Raw genomic sequence first — 26,192 nt, 5'->3', positions numbered from 1 at the left:
GGTCATGGTGTTTCTTCATAGCAATAGAACACTGATTAAGACAATCTCCCATTTGTTCACATACACATTCCACCATACATCAGCCCATACACTCACCCATATGTATATAAACATATACACCTATATACCCATCCACCTACCTATTCACTTATATGAACATCCACCAGTCATTCATCAGCTTGTCCTTCAAACCATCTATACACACTAAATACGTACACATCCACCCACCCACCCTTCATACACAGCCTTCACTGATTCAATCATTCTGCAGTTGCCATCTGGCCCTCATCATACATTTCGTCTGATGCTGGATCTCAGGACACCGTGGAGAGTATATTCAGGAAGTGCCTGCACCTTCAGGAACTCACGGTCTGTTCAGCCTGACAAACAGTAACTGGATAATACAATCTCCTGCAAGACTGGTGCTGGGCAGATGGTGGGCAGGTGTCATGAGGACAGCAGCCCAAAAGCTGCCGGGAACCTAAATGCAGCAGCGAAGGTTTTCCAGATGACACTTGTTTGCTAAAATCCTGGGGCTCCTCCGAAGCTGAGAGATGAAGGCCTACATCATTTCCTACCATGGGACTGCCCCATCCTTCTGTCATCTGAACTCAACATTCTTTCTTCCCTCCGAGACCACAGTCCTACAAGTGCCTATAAGACCCCTATAATCCTACTTCCTTTCCAAAGAATTCTAAGCCTGCATCAAGAATGCCTCCTCATCTGTATTAGGCTATAAGAAAATAAATGGCAGGCGGGGGTCCAGCTTGGTTGGCAGAGTACTTGCCTGGTACACAGAAAGAACTGCTGTTACTCCCTAGCACTGTGTAAACCAGGTGTGGGAGGGCATGCCTGTAATCATGGAAGGTGGAGGCAGGGCATCAGGAGTTCAAAGTCATCCTCAGTACATAGGAAAGTTGAGGCCAGCCTGAGATGCACATGAGAGCCTGGCTGCCTTTTTTAAAAGAAAAGGGGAAAAAAGAGAGAGAAGAGAAACTAGAAAGATAGGGGAGGAGAGGGCAGAGGAAGGGAGTTGAAAGGAGAGGGGGAGAGAGAAAGGAGGGGAGGAGGATGGAGTTAGTAAGAATCATCAAGGCTTCAGGACAGGTCTCAGGACCAGTGCTGAATCTCCGGATCACTGCTGCTTTCTCTGTGTACCCATCTCCCAACCTTAGCTGGGCACACCTATCTCAATTGTCTTCTTTCTTAATAACCTGTGATGGGTCCCCATGAACCATGGGACAAAGCCAAGGTTGGGTGCCTGCCTTGTTGAGTTCCACATAATGGGTCTCTGGGGATCACTCTCTAGGCTGCCAATCCTTTCCAGACTCCTTGTCTGCCCTGACCTTGTGCTTTATACTTCTGACTCATTCATTTCACAGTAATCACATATTTACCTCTCAGTTAGAAGCTCTTCTAAGCAGTTTACATGCACAAAACCCCTGATTCTCATGACAACTCCATATAATAGGCAACAGCATAATCCCCATTTTACAGATGAGGAAAATGAGACAGGAAAGTGGAGCTCTGTGCCCTGCCCAGAAGCCATGCTTCCATGCATCACTGTCTGCCACTCTTCATTGTCTTTCCTCTTCTTGCTCATCTCTGCCCACTATGTACTAGGCTGAAGATATAAAGTTATTGTGTAATTCAAATGCTGATTTCTGCCCCCCCCCATATCTGGTTGCAATCCTTGTTCTGAGAATTTCCTGTCTCAAATTCATATAAACTCTGCTCCCTAATTGTCCCCTGATATGCCAAATAAAACAGTTTACGGCTAACCACTGAGCAGGGGAGAGAATAGGGCTGGACTTCCTGCCAGCCAAAGGAGGAGAAAGAGGGGATTCAGCTACGGGAGAGGTCAAAGTGAAATCAGGAGAGGAGCTGGAGCAGGAAAGCTACAAAATGCCAGCATCTCTGGGATGCATGCTGGGAGGAAGCCAAATCAGCTTAGAGGATTAAGAATAGAGTTAATACTGCTCAGGATTGTGCTGTGAAGCTTGTTAAAATAATACAATGGTGTCTCAACTATTTGAGTAATAGCTGGGTTAAGAGAGAAACAGAAACAAACACATATTTATAAAAATAATATTAACACTAGCCATGCCAGGTGTTGCGTCTCCACATTACCAGAGACCAGCAGTGCCAGGCAGACAGAGCGGGCTCTCAGTCTAGGCACCTGAGCAAAAGTCAGTTTGAGATACTTCCCCAGCAAAAGTCCAAGCATAGTAAGGATTCCTTCACTACTGCCCGAGGCAGAGGTCCAAGATCCTCCTTCTCAGAAGAAAGAGGGGAAAAGGGAATGAGGATGTCATCTGTCTGTCACCTGTACTGTCATACTGTCCCATCACCCACCCCATAGCAGGGACAGAAAGCTAGCCTCTTCCCAAAGTGCTGTCAGCACCACCAGACAGTGACAGCACCCTCTCAAAACCCTCCAGACATGGTAAACGCTGCTCTTGAGGAATGAAAGCCATCACAAGAGCAGACATCCATTTCTAGGAAGTTTCCAGGACAGCCATGCTCACAGAGGCAGAAAGCAGACGGAGGGCTGAGAGAAAATGGGAGCTGATATATGGGGTCTCTCTTTGAAGTGTGCAATGGCCCACCTGACACACTCTAGAACGTCGATGCAGAGTTGTCTGTATTGTCTGTGGACATGCCTGTGAGGGATTTCAGTGAACTGAGTTTGGAAGACTCAGCCTGAATGTGAACGGCACCATTTCACATGCTGAACCCTGGACTGAATGAAAAGGAGAGAGAGAGAGAGAGAGAGAGAGAGAGAGAGAAGGTGGGAGGGAGGGAGGGAGAGGCACTGGCATGTGTGCATGCTGTATTGCTCCATTTCTGTCTGCTCTTGAATGCGGATGTGATTCGACCAGTCAGTTCTTTCAAGTTCATGATGTTGTCTTCCCTGCCACAAGGGTCTGTAATCTTGGACTGTGTGGTTCTGAGCTAAATAAACCCTTTCCTCCTTAGCTGCTTCGTCAAGATATGTTATCACAGCAATGGTCAGGGAAACTAACACAGAGTGCCAAGCGCACTCACTCTGCAGCTGTGGAGCCGGCAGCACACAGCCACACTGGAAGCTAACAATCAGTGAAAAAGAGGCCACAGACTTGAAAGATAGCAAGGAGGGTTACATGAGAGGGCTTGAAGGGGGGAAAGGGAAGGAGGATTAGGATAATTACATTATAAACTCAAACAATAAAAGAAATCATCGTCATTCCTGGCTTTGCTTGCTTCAAAGGAGAGAACTGAGATGCCTTCTCAGGCAGTGGTATGGGCTCCCTAGGATGCCAGCGACAGGGACAGAAGCCCAAGCAAACGAGAGTGTCTGGAGGAGCTCTGCCTGAAAGAAAGCAAAGCTGTGTATTAAGACGAGCCTCCATCCTGAGATGCAAAGTGGAAATCCAGGTAAGGTCTCAAGCCTGTTCTACCTGCTCTGAAGTTAGCAGATGACAGCCGGGAGAGCCAGCAGGGACAACCTTTCCTCCAACCTAACTCCCACCCTCTTTCCCCTCTCTTGGTTCTTCCTTTCCACTTCCATTTTCTTCTCCTTTCCCTCCTCCTCTGTTCATGGCTGACTTGCCTGATGCCACCAACACACACACACAACACACACACACACAACACACACACACACAACACACACACACACACACACACACACTTAGTGTGTCACTGTGGGCAGCCTCCTTCCAAGCAGAGACCTTTGTGTTTCCCACCTTCGCTTTTGAAGCTTGTCCTAAGACCACCCCTACACCAGCCCTTCATAAGGCAGCTCACATCTGTCTGCTTTCTTCTGGTCTGTTAGGAACCCTGCTAGTCTCAGTTCCCACACAGCCCATTTCCATGACAGCCTATGGTAGCATGTTGGACACACACATGGATATGCCTCATTTAAAAACAAAGGTTATGAAAATCTGAATTGTAGGATAAATTCAGGGTGAGCCCTTTCACAAAACACATTTTTTCACACACACACACAAAATGGCTGTGATGAGTCTGGCATACCAAACACACTCAATAACCACCACTGTTTCCAGAATTTGTGTTCAAAGTACCTCTGGTCTTGAGACAGAAAACAAAAAACAAAAAACAAGGCGGGGGGAATAAAAAAAAGAAAAAAAACCTTCCCAACCTCATCACATTCTGAGCAGGCTAGCAATGAAGAAAAGTGGGAAGCAGTGATTAACTGGTAACACAGCGCCTCACTGGCTGCTCAAGAGGCAGGTATACGGTTCCAAGGCTACAGTCATCCCTTTTAGAGGAACTCCTCCCTTAGTCAGCAAAGACAGAGTTAGATTCATGGTGCAGCATTACTACCAATTATTTAAGTGGGTCAGTATTTTTATTGCAAAGAAAAGAAAATTCCTCCCTCACAGGAAGTAGGACGGAATTATTTCCTGCTCAAAGAGGTACCTTTGCAGATCAAACCAAGCCCTAAACTTAAGTGCCTCGAGTTTCGGGAGGAGGGTCTCCATCCCAAAGCGTCAGCCTCAGATCATCTATCCCCACAATAGACAAGACTGCTATAAACCCGTCTTTCCAGATAAGAAAACTTCAGTCCCTACTGGGGCCAAGGTACTTCGTCTTGGCACCTTGGTAATAACACTGTCTTTTTGCTCCCAAATGAACTCAACTTTCCGAAGGAATGGTCAGGGTGTGCCAAGCTTCTTTCTCTCAACATCTTCCTGCTTCTCCCCATGAGATAGCTGTGATTCTTATCTAATTCGTGTGAGAACTAGAGTTCAGAAAGCTGAAGGAGACAGAATTGGGGAGTACAAGCCCTATCTTCCAGAGCCAATAGCATTTGCATAGTACCTCTTCCACACTGGAATGGGTACATCACTATGGGACAACTTCCAGAGGGTCCACACGTCCTACTGTGTGTGGCTCTCCCAGGCGTCACCTGGGATCCACAGAACCCATACTGATCCCCCTTTGTCTGACATCAGACACTCCCACAGGACCCCACACTGGCATTTGCAAGCCCCTAAGCCAGCTTCTCAGCATTCTTTGGAGTCCTGACCTCCCCTGGACTCTCTGAAGAGACATCATGAGCCCTCTTGGCTCCCTCTTCCTCCTCCTGGGTACCATTTCTTGAGGGTTTGCACAGTTTACTGTGTGCTGGTCTCCATCTGCCACTACATCTTTATATGGTGTTTGAAAGACATGGATTGAGTCTACAGGGAAACCTTGGTCTGTGCTTGCGCTCTGCTTCTCCCTCTGGCTTTCTAACCTTGGGAAATCACGGGGCAAGTCAGAGAGAAGAAGAATGGAGGGAGGGGATAAAGGAAGTGAAGGAAAAAGGAAAGGGAACAAGAGGAGAGAGAACCAGAGGAAGGAAGCAAGAAAGGAGAAAAAAGATGGTAACAGAGAAAGGAAGTGAGAAAAGAAAAGAGGCAGAAGTCAGGAGGGGAGAGGAAAAAAGAGCTGAAGGAAAGAAGTATGGAGAGAGAGGAGGTGAGTGAGGAAGAAAGGATGCTTCTGAGGAAAAGAAGAGTTAACATGTTGGCATCCTGGGTAATAGGACCAGTCCTATCTGTGTGACATTGATAGTGCCATTCATAATCCACAAACTCATAAGCTCCCCCAAATTCTCATTTTCAGGGATTTAGGCAGTTTGTGGTGATGTACAATTTTTCTGGAGGCAAGATACTCTGATCCCTGAATGTCTCCAAGGCAAGAGGGTGATTCCTACGGCCTGGATAAAATGGTCCTGGGGTCACACCTTGAATCCTCCTTCCCAAGGTTCCCTCTGGCCCCATCCACCCTGATATTCCCCCTGTGCAGAGGGTCAGACTGGGGCGAGGGCCATAGAGAACCAAGGAATCTGCCTAAAGTCAAGTGTGCAAAAAATGGGAAGCAGGCTCTAAGGGAAATTACAGTCTAAGATGAGAAAGTGGGAGGAGGCCACCTTTGCCCTGGATCCAGTCTTCTCCCTTTGCCCTGGATGCCAGCCCTCTCCTTTGCCCTGCATGGCCCCGGCCCCCTTTGACCCGATTCAGCCTGTTTTGGATATGGGCAGCCCCTCTAGCATGCAGACCCAACTCAATGAGGAAGTCCCTGGAGACCATGCCCTCAGGACTCTGCTCATCCTTTCAGTACCTCCTCCAAGCCGGGCCTATGTGGCCCTAGGACCAAACATCACAGGCTCCCCACAATGGGGTGAAGAGGCAGCTGCCTGGACAAGGAGAGTCCAGGTCACAGCAAGGATGGGAGTTTGGGCAGAAACACAGAACGGGGTATTAGAATACACTTCAGGCTCAGGAAGGTCTTAGCCTTGGCGTGGAAAGCAAAAGCAGGACATAGGGGAGGATGGAAGGACACTCCAAGAGGAGGAATAGGATATGCAAAGACCTGGGGGCTTTCAATACTGACTGGAACTGAGAGTCCTTGACAGCCTGCAGCCCAGAATGAGGGCTAGAAAGTAAAGAGTTTATCTGAGGCCGGAACACAGAAGCCTTGAGCACCGAGAGGGTGGGGAGTGTGGCCTCCACGCTGGGGCCTGAAACAGCATAAGGAAACTTAAAGCAGAGCCTAAAGGCAGAGAAGGGAAACTCGAGGGAAGAGCGGGGGTGGGGGGCGGAGGCGGTGGGTGTGGGAAGAGATGAGGCTTAAAGCTGAAGTTTGATCTCAAGGAGAGGTGTGGAGGGCGGCCGGGCTGCACTCACCGCGGAGCCAGCGCGCACCCGCGTGCGTGTCCTTGGGGCGGATGAGGCGGCGCTGCACGTAGCTGCGGCCCACGTACCACAGCATCCAGAGCAGCTGCAGCAGCATGAGCGCGGTTAGTACGCACAGCAGGTCGCTCTTGCCCACACCCGCCGCGTGCACCGCCCAGGCTAGCAGGAACAGCAGCCCCGCCACGAACACGTTCAACCCATACTGGCTGCTCAGAGTCTCCGCCAGCTTCTGTGGGACACTGGCGCCGCGCCGGGGACCGGAAGCTTGCGGAGACCCCCGGGCCAGTGGAGGTGTGGGCAGCGGGCATGCCGTGATCCCAGACGGCACGGCACGCGAGGAGCCTGAGGATGCTGCGGGAGAGGAGGGCGCGCCCGGGCCCCCAGGCATCTTCCAGTCTGGTCCCCAGGCGGGTGCTCCCTCCCCGCACGTTGCTCCCGGCTCCTGTCCTTTCCCCACGCCCTCTGGGCACCAGACCCACTCGCCCGTGCCCTACGATCCTGCCCTCCTCCAGCACTCCCAGCCCTCGGTCAGGTCCCAGCCGCAGGCCTCCCTCCCTGAGCTCTTGATGCCCGACCCGGTCGGTGCAGCAGGTTGCCCCTGCCGCTGCGCCTCGAGTCCTGCTGCACCTCTGCCTTGCCGGTGCCACCCGCACCCCACCCCCGCGCCCAGCCCGCCTACCCCACCCCGGCTCCCCGGAAACGCGGGACTGCAACAGGTGCGGCCCGCCGGCTTCGGGGCTGGCGGGGAGGGGTGGGGGGCCAGGGGACACATGGAGTCACGGGCACCAGATTAGAGGGTTGCTGAGGTGTGCGCCGAGGGTTGTGTCCCCGACCCCCAGAATTCTGGGTGGGCCTGCAGGGACCAGCGTGCACGGCTCCTTCCCATCTGTGTGTCTTTAGTCCCTCCGTCTATCCACTGGGTGCTTTTAGTCTCTGTCCTCGACCTGCCAGGGTGTCTGGGTGGGAAGCAAGGAAACAGGTGTCTGTTCCGTGGGGCGGTCTCTCCGTTAGTCCCTTTTGGGTGTCTGTGTGGGGACCTGACCGAGAGCCTCGACAATGGCAGAGACCGGTGACCCAAGGAGAAGCCATCCCTCCCTCTCCTCTGGAGCTGCTTCCAGAGGGAGCTGATGGTGAAAAGGGTCCCCGGTGGTCCCGTAGTTGCGAGAGTCCAATCGCTTCCATTCCAAAGCCTTTCACAGCCGCTGTCCCCGAGGCGCTCATCACTGCTGCCAAGAGGAAGCGCAGCGGGTTTTCCCCGAAAGAGCCAAAGAGTCTTAAGGTTGACCCTGACCTCGAGGAGAGCCCAACTGTGTGGTCCGGGAGGACAAAGGGGAGCAACCGGGACATCGGGCTCAGACAGGGCAGTGCTGGGCAAAAGCACGGGCTAAGATGCCTGCTCCGCCTTGGTTTTAACGCTCTACTGTAGCTGATGTCGATTTCTTCATATTTCAATTAGAAAACCCACGTGTTTTTTGTTTGTTTGTTTGTTTGTTTGCACGAAACCCTGCACACTGCAACAGCTGGTGATGACTACTAAATGGGGGGTGGGGTGGAACAATAGGGAGCAGGAAACCTTGGGCTCAAGGAGCCCCTGGGCCTTGCAGCACCTTCATTTTAAAATTCATTCGTTCCTTCATTCAATTTTTATACAGATAACCCACACTGAGATATTTTCTGCGCTCTGTGCTTTGTCGTGAGAATCGGGCCAGAGCAGTCCTGGAAGCCAATGGTCAAATGAGATCCTACAGCAGACACCTGTTTCCTTGGTTTCCTGGAGAACTAACCAGCAACCCTAAGGCAACCCAGCCCTTCCTGGAAACACCAGCACGGCAGGAAGCTCCCTGCCAAGAAGGCTGAGAGGTTCTCTGGAGGAGCCAGCATCTGCTGGAGCTCCCTGACTGGAATAGCTAACCTGTGGGAACCAGAGGCAGGAGTAGAGAGGGGCTTCCAGTGTGTGCAAAGAATGATTGAAATGGCACCAGGCAGATGGCCTCGGCAGGAAAAGGCGCTGCCACCAAGCCTGAAACCTGAGGTGGATGTCCGGCCCCTACATGGTGGAAGGAGAGGATCAATTTCTACAGGTTGTCCCCTGACCTCCACGGGCCCACAGAGACGTGCACACACATTCAACAAATAAGCAAACAAACGTAACTTCAAAAGTCCGCAGAGTTTATACTAGTCCCAAACCCATGCCACATCACAGAAGCCAAAGAGCCTCTGATTGCCAAGGGACTGAATCTCTGAGGAAGCCCCACATCATGTCACTTTTACTGCATGCCTTTCCCAGCATCATGTCATGGTAGCTGGTCACTGGCAAGGTCAAAACGAGGTTGTTTTCCTTCTGAAATAATGTTCAAAGTATTGAAGAGTTCTGCGGCTACTGTAGAGGATCTCTGTTCACCGCCCATGCAGTTCCCTGATCCTTCCACACACGGAGGTGGTGATACAGACATCCAAGTAGGAAATCCACACAGACAGAATACTACCAACTGCATGAGAAACTTCACTCACGTTCGGGGACTTTTTCTCTCGCTTTCTAAAGGGACCTTTCGGTAAGCACTAAACCGGGCCCTGAGCGAATACCATGGCCACGTGGCTGTATGGGTGTACATGTGGGTGTACATGAATGTGCATATATGTGGAGGCCAGAAGACCACCCTGGGTGTCACTCGTCCAGCAATGTTCCCGCTCCCCATTCCAACCAACTTGTCACAGAGGCTAGGATGAGTATCAAGTGATCCGCTCAGGGATCCACTTCTCAGTGCTGGATTACAAGTGTGTGCCATCTCACACACATCTCCCCTCCCCCCCCATTGGTCACATCTCTTTCATCGACATGTGTGAGATCTCATTACCACAAGCACACACAAGTAGAAAATGGTCAGCAACAGCCTGAGGAGAGGTCCTGAGTGTGTAGTCCAGGAGGGCAAATCCCCACTCCTTCTGTGATAAGATGGCCCAGCACAGCCCTCCCTGCCCCCAGGCAGATCTCCAGAGGAAGGTGTCTAGTGGGCCGCATACTGCTGGTCTCACTGTAGCCTTCTGGGCATTAGTTTGCTAAACTGCTCAACCCAGTGGATTACTGTTGGTCAGAGATTCTTTTGAGGTGCAGATTTTTATACAGTATCCATTTGGTGATCCTCTCCCCCACATCTTAGTCTTCACACCTTTCCAAGTCATTGATCATCGGGCCTCCCACAATCCAAACATGGCACCCACCCATGGCTCTTCACAGCTCTTTATTCAGACAACACAGACCACAGGACACACCAGCCAGTCTTCATTCTGCTCACAGGAAGGGGCTTTCTTGGCTACTGTCCGTCAGGGTTGGTGCTGGGTGGGGCTGCAAGGCTGTAGATCTCTTTAGGTTGGTGTCACCTTGTCATATAGAAGCACCTGTAAACATGGCCTAAGCTGCTTCTCCTATCGTGAGACAGTGTCATGTGTCTTACACATGTGAATTAAAGAATTGAGGCCATGAGGCCAGTGTCAATCTGGGAGAGATGTGGACCAGCAGCAGGTCAACTTGTTTTGTCTTACACGTCACATCTGCTTGACAATACAGACCACCGTGTACACCGAACCTCGTGGTTGTCTAGATCAGATACTACCCAGCTCATAATGGAAATGGAGTCCTACGGTCACTTAATTCTCAGAAATAGGAGAGAAGTTGTCTAATGGAAAATAACTTATCCGTAGAAGGCCATTTTTACTCTACAGCCCTACAGATCTGCCCGTGATTCTCTTGTTGGTTACTGCCAGGCCAGATCCAACACTATTTGCTAAAGCCACCCCAAGTGTCCTTGGCTTTGTTGGGCTGTAAGAGCCAAGTCAGAGCAGCTGGAAGTGCAAGCTGGTGGGCTCGAGTCAACATCTCTCTGCTACCCACTCAGAACTGGGATGCTGACTTGCAGGCTCCACCTCCAAGTCAGCCGATCATACATTATTTTAAAAGCCACAACCCTTCCCTTTGAATCTAGGAAATCCAAGCTACCTCATGGAGGGGTCAACAAAGAATGAACCCCATAACCAGCACCCACTGCCAACCTCAGTGCAGCATCTTGGAAGAGGCTTGTCCAGTCTCAGCTGAGTCTTGCCCCTGTGCGGCAGAAACAAGGTGTCAACTGCCAACCCCTGCTCAGATTTCAGATTCCTGAGCAGAATAAATGGTGGCTGTTGTTTCAAGCCACGTACATTCGGGTGTGGTTTGTTATGCAGCAATAGGTATCTGGAACATACAGACAAAAGTGGGACTGAGTCCAAAGATCAGATGAGATTTGGGAGGCTTTCTCCGGTGACCCCTGCTGACAGGGACACGGGGCTGTGTAAGGAAGGTTCTGACGGTCACAATAGAGATGGTACAAGTGTTGGGGGAAGTGAGGAGTGCTGTGCATATGTGTGACTCAGGTGTGTTCACTGCTGCCAGGGTATAGGCTGGGGAGGACAGTGTTTCTATCACCTGTGACTCCTCTCTATCACACATGATGGAACTCATCCCCTGCACCTCACACACCGTAATCAAAGTTCTTTTTTATTCTGACGATGCTGTGATTCAGGCTCAGGGTCTTATACATGCTGGACAAGCATGCACCACTGAGCTATGCCCCCAGACCGTTTTAAATTTTTGAGAGAGGATCTTCTATGTGGCCCAGACCAGCCTCAAATGCAAAATCTTCCCACTTCAGCCTCCCAAGTAGCTGAGATCACAGACATTTATCAACCCCCCCCCATAATTGCGCTTCAAGACAATTATAAAAATAAAAAATTCCTTGGTGGTTTTGCTGTATAGGGGATCAAGGAAATGGGCCTCACTGGAGAGACAGGAGTAATTTTAACGTGATGTTTGTCTGTAGGTGGAAAATCTTAACATATTTGCAAGCCAACAGAAAATGGCTCACTCCAAGGCATGAGGACTACAAAGTAAAGTATGAAAAGGTTTGTAAATTGGCCATGGGGGAAAGGCCTGTAATCCCAGCATTGAGAAAGCTGAAGTAGGAAGTTTACAAGCTCAAGGCCAGCCTGACCTACTTAGCAAGTTCAAGGCTGGCCTGAGCTATACAAGAAAGAAAAACTACAGCTATCCTTAAGGCTTGGATCGTTTAGAAAGGAATCACCCACACCAAGAGTATAGGGAGAAAGCGTTCCTCAAATGCAGAACCTGCAAGCCTTTTGTGAATCTGTGTTCCTTCCTGGAATAGCTCTACTCTTAGACTCCCCCATCTTTTCAATCTCCCCTGACCTGGGACCGCTGCACTTCTCTATTCTAACACCGCTTCCCTTGTGTGCACAAAGCAACGCAGACTGTGAGTGATCTCAGCGTTCAAGCATCTGGAGACAGCTGACCAGAATCTGTAACTCTTTCCACTTCAAGGAATGCTGGGGCTAAGACTCCAAGAAATTGTAACAATAGCTAGAAAATGCAGCTCAGTGTTGGGAGTACTCACACAGCAGCATGAGGGAGGCCCTACGTTCCATCTCCCCAGCACTGCCTAACTTCCAAGAGCGTTTCTCATAACCTCGACCACAGAAGCCTCATCCCCAATCCCCCAGTGATCCTGCTTGCCACCCTCAGCAACGCCTGGTTCATAGGGGCACCTCCATTGCCTTTGATAAATTGTTTGCTTAAGGAGATCCAGGCTTCTATTTTTGTGAGTCCAGCATGTGTAGTATACACGTGTGTGCATGCTCACACATGTGGAAGCACATGTATGTGCAGCGTGCATGTACATGTGTGTAAAGCTTGAGGCTAACATGGGGGGGTTTCCTCTATCACTCTACCTCATGTTAAGGCAGGGAGGGTCTCTCTTACTGAACCTAGAGCTTGCCACTTAGGGCAGTCAGGCTAACTAGCTTGTTCCAGGGAGTCTGCCTGACTCCTAAGCACCCACCTCTGGCTCTTGAGTGGATTCTGATTGAACTCCAGCCCTCATGTTTGCACAGCAGGTGCTTTACCCACTGAGCCATCCCTCCAGTCCCAGAGATTTTTTTTTTTTTTTTTTCTACATACAGCAGATTCAGTCAAGAACTTTAAACCTTGCTTCAGCTTTCCTGGAAAAACCAATGCCTCCCAAGCCAGGTCCCAGCAGACTTGAGGAAGTCCTCATCTGGTTTCCATCCTTGCCAACTAAGTGATGTTGTTAACTGGTATGTTCCCACACATCCTAGCAACCTTGGCTTCTCCAGGGCCATCTCTACCCAGACTGCTCACAGGAATCACCCAGGGCTGCTTCAGGCAAGACAACCAGGCTTGAATCAGAGCCGGAGTGCCAAAAGCCAGGGCTAAAACTTGGTCTTCACATCATCAAAATCAGAGCACATGCTTGATTCTGTCACAGTCCTAACCTTGATGATCAGAACTTGCAACTGGTAATTTCACTGTTCATACCCCACAAGGGGTTACTCTTCCCCTTGGCTTGTTTAGATGTGGTGAGATGGCATGACATCACTCATTTCTTTAGTGGTTATAAAATGAAGGTTGGGGGCTGGCCCATCAGTTAAGAGTACATACCACTCTTACAGACTACCAGTGTTCACTCCCTAGCACCCACATAGAGCAGTTCATCAATGCCTGAAACTCAGTTCCAGAGGACTCAAGACCCTATTCTGGCCTCCATGGGCATCTACACATAACCGCTTGATTCACACACACCATACACATAATTACAAGTAAAAATAAGTGGTTTTTAAAAGTCTCAGAAATAACATGCATAGGAGTTTAGCATGGTACCAGACAAAATCATGTATATATGTATCTACATATATGTATGTATGTATATGCATACATATTTGCTTATTTAATGTACTAGAAATTGAAACTAGGTCTTCATGCATGCCAGGCAAATACTCTAAAGGTGGGCCTTTTTGCTTTTTGAAACAGGGACTAAGTTGCCCAGGCTGGCCTTGAACTTGAGATCCTCCCACGTCAGCCTCCTGAGTAGCCTCAAGTAGTGTACTAGGCCTGCTTCACATCAAAGTATTAAACGGTTCCTAAGTAACACAGTCTTCTCCTTATCACCTTAGTCGGCCACAGTATTTGTCCCTGGTCAACCTGGTTTAAAAACGTACATTAGATTTTAAGAATTCAAGCCAGGACAGTTTATTTGACTATCAGAACCACATTCCATAAGAAGGTCAGACGGCCACTCTACCTGGTAGGTCAGTAGTCGGAAGCCTGTCCCGGACCCTCATTGCTGACATACTTGTCTAGCTGACTCTGACCTCTGCCTGGATCACACTCTCTATTCTAAATGACAGTCTCCACATACTACCTCACACATGAGGATACAAACTGGCTTGATGCTCCTGATTATGTCTGACCCTCACAGACCTGTTTTTCTTTCCCTCCTCGCTCTTGTTCACTGACTAAGCCTCTATGTGCCGGAGACTAGAATGGGTGTCTTACAAACGTTATTGCTATTTCCCTAACCCCAAAGACAGCATTATTCCTAGTCCATAGTTTACAAATCAGAGGTCCTCCAGTTAAAGTGTGTGGTGGGTGTGCTGTGGCCAAATCAGTGGTGACTGCATCAGTCTCTTCACAGGGAAGCAAACCTACAAGCATCTGTGTCACAATGCTCATGACAGGCATCACAATGCTTGTCACAGGCATAGCACTGGTTGCTAGGGGGTCACTTAAGAAGAGGGTAACCTACTCTAAAAAGGGCTTCATTGCTGCTAGTTAACTCTGAATGAGAACAGCAAAAAACAGAAGCTAGCCCCACATTTGTATTAAATACAAACATACAAGAAAGTTATAAAAATATTTTATTGATGTTACAGAAAAAAAATCATATATACTTAAACATTATTAAACGTATCTATGTTGAAAATGCTAAAAACCCAATAATTTAATGATGATAAAATCCAAAGTAACAGGAAACCATATAATGCTTCCGTTTGGTCCTCTCACCTAAAAGCTGTGACAAATATGAGCTATCCAGTGAGTAATAAAGGTGACAACACAATTCCTTCATGCTTGCTTCCAGTCACCTTATACAAGGGCAGCTAGCCCACAAGTGGAAGGGCCAGGCTCTGTAAAACTGTGGGCGCTGTGCTCCTGTAATGGGCCACTACTGACTCCAAAATCAAAAAGACTAACACTTGCTGGTTCTGTCTAACACAAACTGCTGACAATTAATCACTTTCTGCGAACACCCGAGAGAAAGATCATTTATTCTGATTTCAACAGCAGATTTAGAAAGTCACAATTTTTCCATGGAAACAACTCACTTTGGAGACACTAGTACACACTGGGCTTCTTTCTCCTTCACGTCAGTGGCACAAGCTGGATGCTTTGTTCATTTTAAATGGTCATGTTCTTAAGTCTGGAAGAAAACAACACTTATGTACCAAGTGAAACATCTTAAGCTCATGAGTTTCCATTTAAAAACAAAAGTGTATGTGGCTGGAGAGATGGCGTTGTGGTTAAGAGTACTGGCTGTTCTTGCAGAGGGCTGGGATTCCCAACCTCTTTAACTCCAGTTCTGAGGGATCCTATGTCATCTTCTAGCCTCTATAGGAACCAGAGACATAGGTGATGCATATACATACATACATACATACATACATACACACACACACATACATACATATATACATACATACACTAAAACAAATACACACACACACATTTTAAAAGGTCAATCTGCATGCCTCCTAGAACCACAACACCAACCATGCACCAGGCACACAAAAGTCAAATTCCCCCATACATCTGGAAACTCAAACAGACAGAGCCCAAGATCTCCAGCCACTGGGGGTGGGGGGAGATCAGGGTCAACCAAAGCTGTGGAAATGGCATGACCCAGGGACTCTGAAATTCTTAAAGTGACACAGAGGTCCCATGAGTCTGAGCGGTCTCTGGACATAGTACAATGCTGGAGGACAATGTCTGTGTCGGCGTGGTGATGGCCAGCAACAGCAGCATCACATGCATCCCTTCTTTCTGGTCACACTCCCCTCTGAGGGACTCAGGGTACACACACACCATCAATTGGGACACCCTGGTCTTGAGCACTGCACATCATTCTGACCTCTACTTCCCTGGGCCTCATTCCCCAGGTCTGCAAATGGCTCTGTCAAATTGATTTTCTCCAAGTTCAGATGTGAGTGGAATGAAGGGAGGCACTATCTGTCTTTTCTACCTTAATCACAGCATGACCTTCTCAATACTCTATATACTTCCTTGATAAATGTTTATCAACACTCCCAAACAGGGCAGGGCTGGTCCACAGGGATACATAAATCCTCTAAATAGTATGAAAGAACAGAATTCATTCTTTTTTTTTTTTTTTTTTTTTGTTTTTTTTCAAGGCAGAGTTTCTCTGTATAGCCTTGGTTGCCCTGGAACTTACTCCGTAAGAGTAGTTACTTACTCTGTAGACCAGGCTAGGCTTAAACTCACAGAGATCCTGCCTCTACCTCCCGAGCACTGGGATTAAAGGCATGCACCACCACAGGCCGGCTGAACAGAACAGGTGGCTGGAACAGAATTTTTTTTTAAGTTATTTTTATTTTATGCACATGAATCTTTTGCCTATGTGCATGTATGTATACCACACGTGTGCCTGATGTCTGTGGAGGCCAAAGTGCTAGATCTCCTGGAGCTAGAGTTACAGGTCGTTGTGAGTTACGACACTGATGCTAGGAATTGAACCCAGGTCTTCTGAAAGAGCAACCAGTGATCTGAACCAGTGAGCCATCTCTCCAGCCACTGAAAAGAACTTTTTAAAAAGGGTTAGGGTACCACCCACCCAAATTCTATAGAAAATGGCAGAATATGTACCAAATTGGGTAAGACCACCAATTATTCAGAGCCAACAGCCATCCACACAGTAAAAAATGGCCCCATGTGAACTTATCCACAACAGGACACACACGCTATCTTCATGAATTCTTTGAAAGGCAGAGTGCCATCTCTGAAAAAAATGGGCACTCAGAATTACACCTTGTTTAAAAAACAAAACAAAAATTCTACACCTTGTGACAGTGGCCTTAGTTGTGTTCAGTGGTGACGTGCTCTGGCACAAAAACAACAGGAAGTGTTTCCTAGTCAGAGTGCCCTCGGGAAGTGACTGTTAGTCACAGTTCACCGTTAGAAACAGGGATCCTACCTTGAGCTTATCCGAGGAGTGAGATGAACATCACGACCCCCATAAACTGGGTGAACAGCAGCAAGGGAGTGAAGAATGACCATACATTCCACAGAGCCAGGTTGAAGCTGAAAGAAACCAAAAACAGCTGACAGTGGCGAGTGGGACAAGTATACTCCACTGGAGTTAAGGAATGCGGCTGAAGAACATCCACCCACGCAGCTCTTTACATCCAACACCACCATCCAGTGGAGAGATTTCTGCCTGTCCTGGGAGAAGCAGCACTGGGACCTGGGTGACGTGGCCTCTGAAGGGACCGCCATGGCTCAGTTGATGTTAAGTCTCTTTGTTAGCATGTGTGACGGACCAAACTCAAACAGCTGCAGCCTGCTTTATCATCTCAGGCATTAGCATAGGAAAAAGGCGAAACGACTCTTAAAGCAGAAAGAAAAAGCAATGGTGCACACAATGCTATAAAACCTTTATTACAGAAAACAGCATTCCTGTCACCAAAACACTTTCTAAAAGCAGACAAGTTTCCATGACTGAACTGAGAAGCAGAAGCTACCAAAGGGAAAGCACAAACATTTTCATAAGCTCTGGGTATCTCACAGCTCTAAAACTAATTTGACATTTCTTGGGATGCTGGAGCTACAGAAAGCAAAGTGAAGCAGCCTCTTCAGTCCACCCTCACTATGGAATTCGCACAGTGGCCTCACAGTGGCAAGCAGCCCAACTACAGCCAAAACAAGGTCAGAGATAATGCATTTAATATATATAAATTTAATATATTTTACATACATTTAATATACATAAAGCTTTAAGACTTTTCAAAAACTCAGAATCCAATTTACATAAAGAAAAGCCAAAGAGCTGAAGCTTGTTTTTTTCTAATAGATATTTTTTCTGTTATTTACAAGTTTTTCTTCAGTGAACAAGTGTTACCTTTTTTGACAAAAACAAACAAACAAACAAAACCAAAAACAGCCTCTCTTCTTCACTGAGCAAGCGTGAACTTAGAAAGGTGGATTCACTTGGCACTGTATGAGCATAAAACTTGCTGTGTGTGCAACAGGGAATGGACTGAGCAGTCCTGGCATGTGCACATTGTGAAAGACATGTAACCTTTAAGATACAGCCACTTCCACTATGTTAGAACTACAGGCTGTGCTGTTAGACACGCACAGAATAGATGACAGGTGTCCCTTCTTACCTGGGGATCACTAGCTCCAAGATCTTGCAAAGGCACAAATCTCCAAAAGCTCAAGTCACCTGCACCTTCCCCCACATCCTTCTGTCACACCTCTAGGATTCTTACAGTGTGCCACATACTGTGAACTGCTACCCAAGGCACTGTTATGTTGTTGAGAGAGGAGCGGAGAGAAAAGGACCGTACATACTCAACACAGACTAACATTCACTTTGGGGGAACTGTGGCTGGTGAGCTCAACCACCTGGAAAGAGCCTGATGACATCTAATGAAGCCGAAGGTACAGATGCCCAGGGGATGCGCTGACCTCACCCTTCTAGGTATGCACGCACATCTAAGCCCAAAAGAGAGCAGAAGTGTGCTTAATGGCATCCTTCCAAACAGCACCGACTCTAAACAGCCTGACTGTGTGGCAGCATGACAGATACGCTGTGATTCAGTTGTGTAGTGGGATGACAAATGGCAATGAACAACTGCTGGGAAAAATCACAAGGGAACAGCATACACTTCACACATGCAGTTAAATGTTAAGACTGGTGACGGTACAATCAACTGCTCCAAAATTCAAAACTCAGAAAATCAAAACAGTGGTCATGCGATGCGCAAGTAATGGCCATAAAGATGGGGCAGCATTTGCATGTGGCAGGAAAGCACAGTGAAGGCAAAGGAAGGGTCAGGAATGATCACCAGGACGATGGCTCCACTCCTGCCTGACCTAAGTGAGAGCTGCAGCAGCACTCAGCTCATGATTAATTCACTCAGCTGCACTTGGTTTTCCTTTTGCGTATTTTATCCATTGCATCGAAAGACACGTAATAGACAGAACACAAGAGCATGTGCAGAGATCACCATCTGTGTCTTTTTTTCTTTTAAAGATTTATTATTTATATAGCATTCTGCCTGCATGTGTGCCTGCACGCCAGAAAAGGCACCATATCTCACTATAGATGGTTATGAGCCACCATGTGGTTGCTGGGAACTGAACTCAGGACCTTTGGAAAAACAGCCAGTGTTCTTAACCGCTGAGTCATCTCTCCAGCCCCCATCTGTGTCTTAAATAACTAAGGTGGGTCAAGAGAGAAAGGAACTGAGGAGACCACAAAGAGCAGACTGCCTGGGAACCCCTTTTCCCTGTTACACCCTGCTGCTTAATTTAGGTTATGGGTCACATTCTTCATCACCTGACCACAAAACAATTATTTTTCACTCACATTCAGCATTTCAACGTCCACTCACCAAATCCCTGCTGCAACGAAAGTTGCGGTTGTGATGGGTACCAGCGTTGGGTACTTGACATCATATTCTTCAATCCCACGATACCATTCCAGATAGACTATGCAGTAAAACGCAACTGACAGGCTGACAAACAACAAGGCACCACCAAAAAGAAACCAACTGTGGAGACAAAGAAAGTGTTGACAGCATTAGCAAAAGCAGCAGAGATTTCAATGACTTCAGTCTTTGGCTATGTGGCCATGTCTTTTTGTCTCTAAAAGCACATGTGTTGAGAGTATGTTTCAACTTTCTCTCATCTCCACAGCCCTGGCCCAATGTCTAATGTCTATACTGTCTCTACCACTGGAGGGCACATGGTCCCAAGGCCCCAATTATGGCTGTAGTTAATCCAACACATCATCTGTGTGAGATTTTTTCTAATGGTTTCTTCTCTCACGTTAAAGTTCTAGGGAAGCCTCCAAAAAAGGACACACAGTGAAGGCCCTGAAAAGTCTACCTTCTCAGCATGGACTCATTAGGCAATGCTCCCAGGCAGAGCCAACACCCTGCACACACACCCATCTAGCAGGCACAAAATGAGCTGCTGAAATCAGAAATGCTCCTGCCTCCATGGCAGACTCACCCTGGGCTTATCTCAAGTTCTAGTTAATGAAAAAGTAGATGCTGAGGTGGCATTTCAAATACTTTCCTTTCTCCCAGAAGGTTCTAAACCAGCTGAAAGATGAAGTTTGCTGACTGAATAAGATCAAGTGTCAGCCTTGTCATTGACAGAGCTGAGGGTAGATGATGGCTTTGGGCACTGATAATAAAGCCTTTGCTGACACTAAATCCCACAGACTTATTCCTAGGCTCCAGACCACAAATAAGACCTCCACCTTGTGAGTGTTACCTCTAAAAAAGGAAAGCAAGGAAAGTGAGTAGAGTCTGCCTCCTTTAGGAAGAGGACATAGTTCTTCATTTAAAACTCACTTAGATAAGTCACATGACCCACCAGAGAGAGGTGAATAGGGTGGGGGTGGCCTCCTCACTGAAGAGGAAACAATCTCTTCCCTAGAATTTAAAGGCACTCCCTCTCGACTTGGACCTTGACAGTGCCTCCACGAGTAGTCTGTTCCACCTGAAGACCTGTTTGAGGGCTGTATATCCATGATTCAGTAAGACCAAAGTCCCGTCTGCATCTTTTATGGACCTACCGTTCTATCCAGGCACTGCTCTTGGCACTAAACAAAGTCACAGGCTAGCTGTGACATCACCAACCTTTCTGCTATCTGACAGCCTTCAATTATTCACACATGATCCGTAACTTCTGTTCCATAGTCAACTCCTGCTCAACTCCTGGGATGGAGGATAGGAAATCTCCATCCCAGGACTGAAGGGCTATTTGACTTCAGGACTCAGACCTAAGCTCCCGACTCTTCCCATAGACCTTCAAGGCATCTCTGAGTCACAAACTCTAATCACCCCTTCCTAACTACTCTGCCAAAACTGCTCTGAGACACACCTTTCTCAGGCCACAGTTATCACTCCTCCTCTAGCTCTCAGGCCTTCTGGAGGCACAAGTGACAATTTTAAATTGCACTCATTCAAGGTATAATGAAATGATCTACTGTATGCAGCATAGAAAAATGACTACTAGAATCAGCTAACAGACATATCCAGCATATCATATAGCTAACAGAGCATATATGAGGATAATGCGGAGTACATGAGAGGCTCACATTAAGAACTTACATACACTGTATTATCAGGCTTTTATGTTACAAGCTGAACCCTTTAGCTAACCTGTTTTACTCTTTTCTATATTATCAGTAGTTGCTTCAACACCATGTCTGACAGAGACTAAGAAGTAACTGCATTTTGTTGTGTTCGTGAGTTCATGTTCCCTGTGCATTGTATGTATGTATGTGTGAGAGAGAGTGTATATAAGAGAACGTGTGAGAGAGAAAGAGAGAGAAGGGGACAGAGGTCAACACTGGCTTTCTTGCTCAGTCACTTTCTACCTTAATTTTTTTTTGTTTTGGTTTTGGAGACAGGGTTTCTCTGTGTAGCCCTGGCTGTCCTGAAACTCTCTTTGTAGACCAGACTGACTCTAAACTCAGAGATCCGCCTGCCTCTGAGACCTCCAGTGTGCTGTTAGCACCTTGTTTTTAAGACAGGGATTGACTGTGGAGCAAACTTGAAGGTCACTGACTCAGCTACAGTAACTGACCAACAAGCCCAGGGATCCTCACTTCCACCTACCTAGAGCTGGGACTAGAGACAGGCACTACCATACTGGCTTTTTTTCTTTTTTAAAAAAGTAGGGTCTGGGGCTCAAACTCAGGTCAATGTGCTTGTTCAGCAAGCACTTTACCAACTGAACCATCTCACCATCTCTTCACTATTCTGAGAACTCAAGTGACAAACTATAAAATGTTTTGTTGTTGTCGTTTTGGGCGGGGGGCTTTCAAGACGGGGTTTCTCTGTGTAGCTCTAGCAGTCCTGGACTCGCTTTGGAAACTAGGCTGGCCTCGAATTCACAGAGATCCACCTGCCTCTGCTCCCCCAAGTGCTTGGGATTACAGGCAGCAACAAAGTTGGGGGTTTTTTTTGTTTTGTTTTGTTATTCTCTTTTTGGTTATGTGAGACAGGGTCTCACCATGTAGCTTTAGGTATCCTAGAACTCCCTATATACACCAGGCTGGCCTTGAACTCAGAGATCTACCTGTAGCTGTCTCCCAAGAGCTGGGATTAAGGGTGTGTGTCACTACACATACCACAAGGCTTTCTTACCTATTAGTGTGAAAATTCTCTTTAAAGGTTTTAAAGAAATCAACATAATATGTCACAACAATGGATGCCAAAATCCAGAATCCAGAATGAATGTTAAGTCTTGGAAGAGGTCTCTCCTTTTTCTCAACAGCTATGGAAGTTTCTGCAAAACAGGGGAGATTTTTGAGTTAAAGAACTTAACCAGTTTTTTTACGACAGATGAGATCATCCCCTAGACCTTTCCAGCAACTAGAATCCCAGCCCACCACAGCACAAGCTCCTTCTGTAAAGCCATCAAGACAAGTTTACATGCAGGGGCAGAGATGTAGCCCAGTGGTAGAATACATGTTTAGCATGCATGACGTCCTAAGTTCTATGCCAAAAACCAAACAAGCAAATAGAAAAAATGGCAGACTGACATTTGCTGAAATAGTTAATAGAGCTCACTAGAAACTATGCTCAATATATTAATTATCCCTTCAAAATAAATCTTGGACACACACTTACACCTTTCTGATTTTCTGCATGCTGTGATGCCATCCAAAATTATAGTAATTTATTTCACATTTCCTCTAGGAAAGTAATTAGGTTAACTAGGAAAAATGTCAAATGTATGGGAATGAGAAAGCTCAGTGGGTAAAACACCTGCTGTACAAACATGAGACCCGAGTTCATCCCCACATAAAACTGAACATGAGAGTGGACGCCTGTAACCCCAATGCTAGGATAGTGACAGGTAGATCCTGGGATTGAGGGGAACCTATAAAAATATATATATATATATATTTTTTTTTTTTAATGTGGAGGGGAATAGAACAGAGAAAGATGCCTAGTGTCACTCTCTGGCCTCCAAAAGCACATGGAGCAGTAAATGCATGTGGGTGCACTAATAAAAGAGAAAAATGCCAAATAAAAAAAAAATTTTACCAAAATATTTTAAACAGACATCAGCTTTTGAGGTAGCCTAAACATGGAATGGCACAGCAGAGCTCTAGCCCCAGAATGCCCCATGGACCGCACAGGTGTTTGTTAGGCAAGCCATCTCTCTCTCTCTCTCTCTCTCTCTCTCTCTCTCTGCAAACCAAAATGAAAGGATTCTGACACTCCCTCTCCGTGTTGTCACATGGGGACACTGGTCTCCAAGTGAGATTCAGTTGACTATCAGGGTCTCTGGAAAGGTTAGTAGTAACACAAGTTCTTGAAGGTATTCTCAAAATGCATACACTGTCATGCCTTGGCACGGTGTTGCCAGGGTTTATTTTGAAAAGCTACTAAATGGACAAAGGTTTTACAACGTCCAGGTCAAACGGCTCTAAAATGAACTGTCTCTCATCCTTAAAGTTCTCCAGCCTATAGGCAACTAACAGTAACAGTTCCTATGGAATTGTTCCTTATTCTGTGCATCTACCAAGGCACAGGATACATCGTGGGTTGTAGTTTATACCCAAATGGTGGCATGTCATACATTATTCAGAGCTTCCCTCTGAAACCCGGCAGAGATGCATCTAATCCAAACTTATTCAGCTAGCTTTCTGCTGACAGGCAGCTAAGTATTTCCGTACCGCATTACAGGCAAAGCTGAAGCAAAACACTGCACACGTCTTCGTGTCGGTTCTTGAGTCAATTCTTAGACTCAGAAACTATGGTTGGTTTTAGCTTAAGGGGTGTTTCCAAACCCGAGTTAAGTCGGCTCTCCACGGAATGCGGAAATGCAGCTCAGGGGAAGATGCAAGGGTTGCAAGACCTGCGGCCCTACTAGGTTAGCCCTGGAGCCCAGAGCCCGGGGAGCGTCACCTGGCCTGGCGTCGTCCTCGCAGTCCAGCTCCGCTTCGGGAGGAAATAAGTAACGGCGCCGGAGCTGTTCCCGAGCCCACGGAGCATCCATCTTGGCGCTCCCCAATGCGACGGAAGTGACGGCACGCAGGACTTCCGGCGCCAGCTACGAGGGCGGAATCTCCCTGCGGATTGGAACGGTATTACCTTCGCTATTTGCAGTTGGCCTAGTAGAATCCGCGCTAAACAAACAAAAAGAATTTGAACTTAGAATATTGATCTGTGATCTCAGGAGCAGTGAGTCTCCAAACCCCAGTCTCCTGGTTACTCCTGCTCTTGTAGGGGTTTCCTTGATTGTCTAGGATGGAAGAGCAAAGAAGCTCCAGATCAGGGAGAAGCGACTTTTGAGGTTAAAATGAATCCTCCCCTAGCTTAGTAGAAAGCAGGGTGATGACAGGGTTCCAGTCTGTATTCTGAGCCCCAAATACAAGGTGTTTTGTTCTAAGAAATACTATTAAGATTGTTCAGAAATATTAACATTCCACAAGCTTCCTTGAGTAGCGTGCACCGTAACTTAGTGACGGATGCTACCTTCTCAAGATCCTCAAGTTCTCGTTATCATAACATGAAAGTATGAAAGAGCATGCAGTTTGACTGACTTCCTCCCAGGTATGTGATGGCACCTTTTGCCTCCAGAGTCTGTGTTCCTCTTTGGTGTTCTGTTCATTTTGACGCTCACCAAAAGGTGGATCCATTGAGGCTGGTGTTATTGACAAGCTGGGTAGCCTTGGGCAAGGAGGAAACCTCTCTGAGACTGTTTGTTTTTCTACCTAACAGACATTATATCCACCTCTATATCTGATTTATTGGATATAAGAGAAGACCACTGGTTTATGGCCCTTTTCTCCTGGCTTATGAAAAATGGCCCTATCTGGCCCGGGAGAACCAGCCTGCTTCTCCAGCCAGTTACCCCCACCACCCATCTGCATTTCGTTGGATCACAGCTTTTCCCTCTATCAATAATTCTATTGTTTATTCTCCTACTCTTTCCCCAGTGAGTCATGAGCTAAGAAATTTTGTGCTTAACCATTCAAGCGTTTATTGCACCTGCTGTTGACTGGGAGCTGTCACGCATGAGGCCAGTCTATGGAGACAGAGATGAGTAAGAACTGACCTTGCTCTTGAGGTGCCCCTGGCTCAAAAATGATCTGAGATATAGAAAATAGTACAGTGCTACTAGAAATGTCCAGAAGTGCTTCATTAATGCAAGCAACACTTTCTGACCAGTGACAATGAGGACGGAGGCAGGAATGTAGTGGTGAGACAATATCAGCATGGTGCCATGATAGAAATCTGTGGGATTTGGGGAGTATGGAAGAAAGGTGGTGTGTTCTGCTAGAGAAGTGACCTGACTATAGCTTCACATCCCAGAAGGAAAATCTGAAATAGTCAGTGAGCAGCCTTCTATATGTTGCAGGGATTGGTGAAGAAATAGTGAAGAAAAGAGTCGAATTTCTCTAAATTTGTTTCTGTTGTTAGCCTTTCTGCATCCTTTGAGGCAAAGAGTAACAGCTGAGCAGATCATATGGCCTTTCTAAACAATAAGTCCCTTTTCCCAGTTCCCTTTTCTTTCTAGGATCCTAAAGAACCAGATTCAGCTCCTCTTTGCTCTCCCTTTCTTTCTCTTGTACAAGGTTAGAAGTGTTGTTAACAGCAAAGTCAGCTTGTCCCATCAACTAAAAAGGGTCACTGCTGGGTCTTCCTTGAAACTGGATATTCCCAAGAGAACCATGGCCATTCTGGAGTTTCCATATGTGGTATATTTGGGTCAGGTCAAGTTTCTCCTCCGGTGTTTTCGAAGACTTTGTATTTAGATCTGAAATCCTTCCAGGTATTTCCCCCCCCCCCTTTTTTTTTTAAGGGTACTGCTTTTACACCATATTGATGATACTTAAAAGCTGATTGGAACCAGTCCAGTATTTAATGACATCTTCTTTGCTGAGGCCCATCTCCTAGGTTCTTCAGTGTATTCATTGTGACACCTTAATTATAGATATGTGATACATGCTGCAACCAACAAAGAAATTTTCATTTTCAATGTTGATTACCTGTGGGAGAAAATGAATTTGATTATGACCTTTGCCCCCAAAGCTGTCTAGTTAAGTCCACATGTTTATGCACTATTGGATCCCGCTCCATTTCTGTGGGCTCTTGGGCAAGTGATTTCACTGTGATAAATACCAGTCTATTCATCCATGAAGCTGCATATACTCGAGAGATAACTCCATTCTGATAGCATCACTCCATGCCTTTATGCATTTAGACAGTAGTGCCTGCCATTCTCTACACCTAGGTCTGGCTTGTCAGCCTGCAGGATCTTGCTTTTTATGGTCCCGTGTGTGTGTGTGTGTGTGTGTGTGTGTGTGTGTGTGTGTGTGTGTG

The 26,192-nt window shown here is 47.0% G+C and overlaps 2 protein-coding genes across 2 annotated transcripts in view; both read right to left on the bottom strand.

Moving 5' to 3' along the window:
* Nucleotides 1-7,077, bottom strand: part of Otop1 (otopetrin 1) — a 28,900-nt gene extending 21,823 nt beyond the window's left edge. The window contains exon 1 of the mRNA XM_055624188.1: nucleotides 6,681-7,077. Within this exon, the coding sequence (XP_055480163.1) occupies nucleotides 6,681-7,077 (397 nt within the window). The remainder of the gene's footprint in view (nucleotides 1-6,680) is intronic.
* Nucleotides 7,078-14,830: 7,753 nt separating this feature from the next.
* Nucleotides 14,831-23,887, bottom strand: Tmem128 (transmembrane protein 128). The gene is made up of 5 exons (XM_055624347.1): nucleotides 23,772-23,887; nucleotides 21,999-22,140; nucleotides 19,227-19,385; nucleotides 16,802-16,908; nucleotides 14,831-15,013 (listed from the first exon to the last, which is right to left on the bottom strand). The coding sequence occupies exons 1-4, from the start codon at nucleotides 23,860-23,862 to the stop codon at nucleotides 16,809-16,811; spliced, it is 492 nt and encodes a 163-aa protein (XP_055480322.1). The 5' UTR covers nucleotides 23,863-23,887; the 3' UTR covers nucleotides 14,831-15,013; nucleotides 16,802-16,808.
* Nucleotides 23,888-26,192: the final 2,305 nt, after the last annotated feature.

Source organism: Psammomys obesus, unplaced genomic scaffold (assembly GCF_907164565.1).
Source record: "Psammomys obesus unplaced genomic scaffold, mPsaObe1.curated_primary_1811, whole genome shotgun sequence".
In the NCBI taxonomy this organism is placed as follows: domain Eukaryota; kingdom Metazoa; phylum Chordata; class Mammalia; order Rodentia; family Muridae; genus Psammomys; species Psammomys obesus.
Note: the sequence above shows the minus strand (reverse complement) of the source record. Positions and strands in the feature narration are given on the sequence as shown.